Below are 1649 nucleotides of genomic sequence, written 5' to 3'. Positions count from 1 at the left end.
TGCCTTGGTTGTACAATGGGTTGATATATCGTCGAAGAGTTCGGGTTGTACCATGACGTTGATGGCATTTGTGTGAGCTGGTTTTGGTCTAACATCGGCGGAGAGTTCATGGCCGTTGCCATACTCGCAGCAACTCTAGCATTCTCCTTCTTTCGGCGATTTTGGAACCAAATTTTGATCTGCTTTTCCTGCAGATTTAGCTCCAATGACAGGCTGTACCTCACCGGTCTGTTGATGACGGGCATCTTCTTAAACGTCTCCTCCAGCTTGCTCAGCTGGAAAGACGTAAACGAGGTGCGTACTCTCCTCGGTCTTGTACTCCTCCGCGTTTTCTCTAGCTTGCTCTTGTGCCATCTAATTATAAAGAAAACAGCAATAAACAAATTAGTTAGCAAAATATTAAAAAAAAACGTTTTTGTTGATCAACTTACCTCCACATTGTTGTAATATACTTGATTCTGCATATTTTGTAACAGGCACTACTTTTTTCAATTTGTAATTGTTGTTGTCTGAACGGAAGACACTCCGTTTTTGAATGATGGCCTCAAGCTCTCGTCGGTATTTATGCATCGAGTCGGGGTTCTAACCCTGTGGTGGGGATAAACTCTAACCAATCACAAGGCACAAAATGTTTTCCCTGTGGGCATGCCTCCTTCTTCATTTTTTTCTTCTACTTAGAAATATTTCCAAGAACAAACCAACAAAATAAAATTAACAGTTTTCAATGTTTCAAATATTATATTTTTAACAATTTTCTAAACTCACAAAGAAAAAACTAATAAATTTTCACATTCAATCAACTTCACTCATATTACAAATTAATTATATAAAAAGAGAAATTTTTACTGTTATGCCAACAACAAAAAAATCTACAATCATTAATTGAGAGAATTATTACAAACATTATTTCAAAAATTCAATTTTTTGTTCTTAATTCGGAAGTTATAATTTTCTAAATTTAAAAATAATACTAGCTTTTCGCGTAAAATTATATATAAAAAAAAGTGAAATAAAAAGATTTTTTTCATTATTTCCATTTTTTTTTAATAAATTAAACATAGTTTTTACAAGTAATACAACTAAGATTTGCATTAATTAAAATAAAAGTTATAATTATTTTTCAGAGGTTCAAATTTTTGTTCTTAATACGAAAGTTATAATTTTCTAAACTCATTTTTGCATCAACCATAAAGAAAACAAAATACATTTAGTCGTTTGATCAATTTCACTAATATCTCAATATAAAATTAATAAAAAAATACTCTAATTGATTGCGTACAATTGTATAAAGAAAAAGAAAAATTCAATTAATTTTAACGCCAAAATGGATAAAACCACAGTAATGTAAATACGCAAACATTCAGCGTTCTTAAGCATCTTCTGGATAAAATCTGATTTTTTGAGAAAATCACTAAAATTTTTTTTAGCGTCATTTTTTCATAACATCAAATTTCAGTAAAAGTGAGTTAAATTTATGCATTGATTCACTATTTCAATGAAGATTCAGTTTTTATCTTTTCTTAAACTTTTATATTTTTCTTGTAATTTGTGCTTTTAATATAAGTTCAGCATTAAAAATACATGAAAATTTCAATTTCTAAATTTTTCAACCATTTATTTTGTTAATCGCATTAATTCTTACTTACTTT

General features: G+C 29.5%; 1 protein-coding gene across 1 annotated transcript; it reads right to left on the bottom strand.

Moving 5' to 3' along the window:
• Nucleotides 1-14: 14 nt before the first annotated feature.
• On the bottom strand, nucleotides 15-439 carry LOC108556453 (homeobox protein SMOX-4-like; the record flags this gene model as incomplete). Its single annotated transcript, XM_017912587.1, has 2 exons — nucleotides 432-439; nucleotides 15-354 (listed from the first exon to the last, which is right to left on the bottom strand). Coding segments are annotated over exons 1-2 (348 nt in total), but the record flags the coding sequence as incomplete, so codon positions are not given.
• Between the last annotated feature and the right edge of the window lie 1210 nt (nucleotides 440-1649).

This window comes from Nicrophorus vespilloides, unplaced genomic scaffold (genome assembly GCF_001412225.1).
Source record: "Nicrophorus vespilloides isolate i.1.1-1 unplaced genomic scaffold, Nicve_v1.0, whole genome shotgun sequence".
NCBI lineage: Eukaryota > Metazoa > Arthropoda > Insecta > Coleoptera > Silphidae > Nicrophorus > Nicrophorus vespilloides.
The sequence above is the reverse complement of the archived record's forward strand: the minus strand, read 5'-3'. Positions and strand labels throughout refer to the sequence as shown.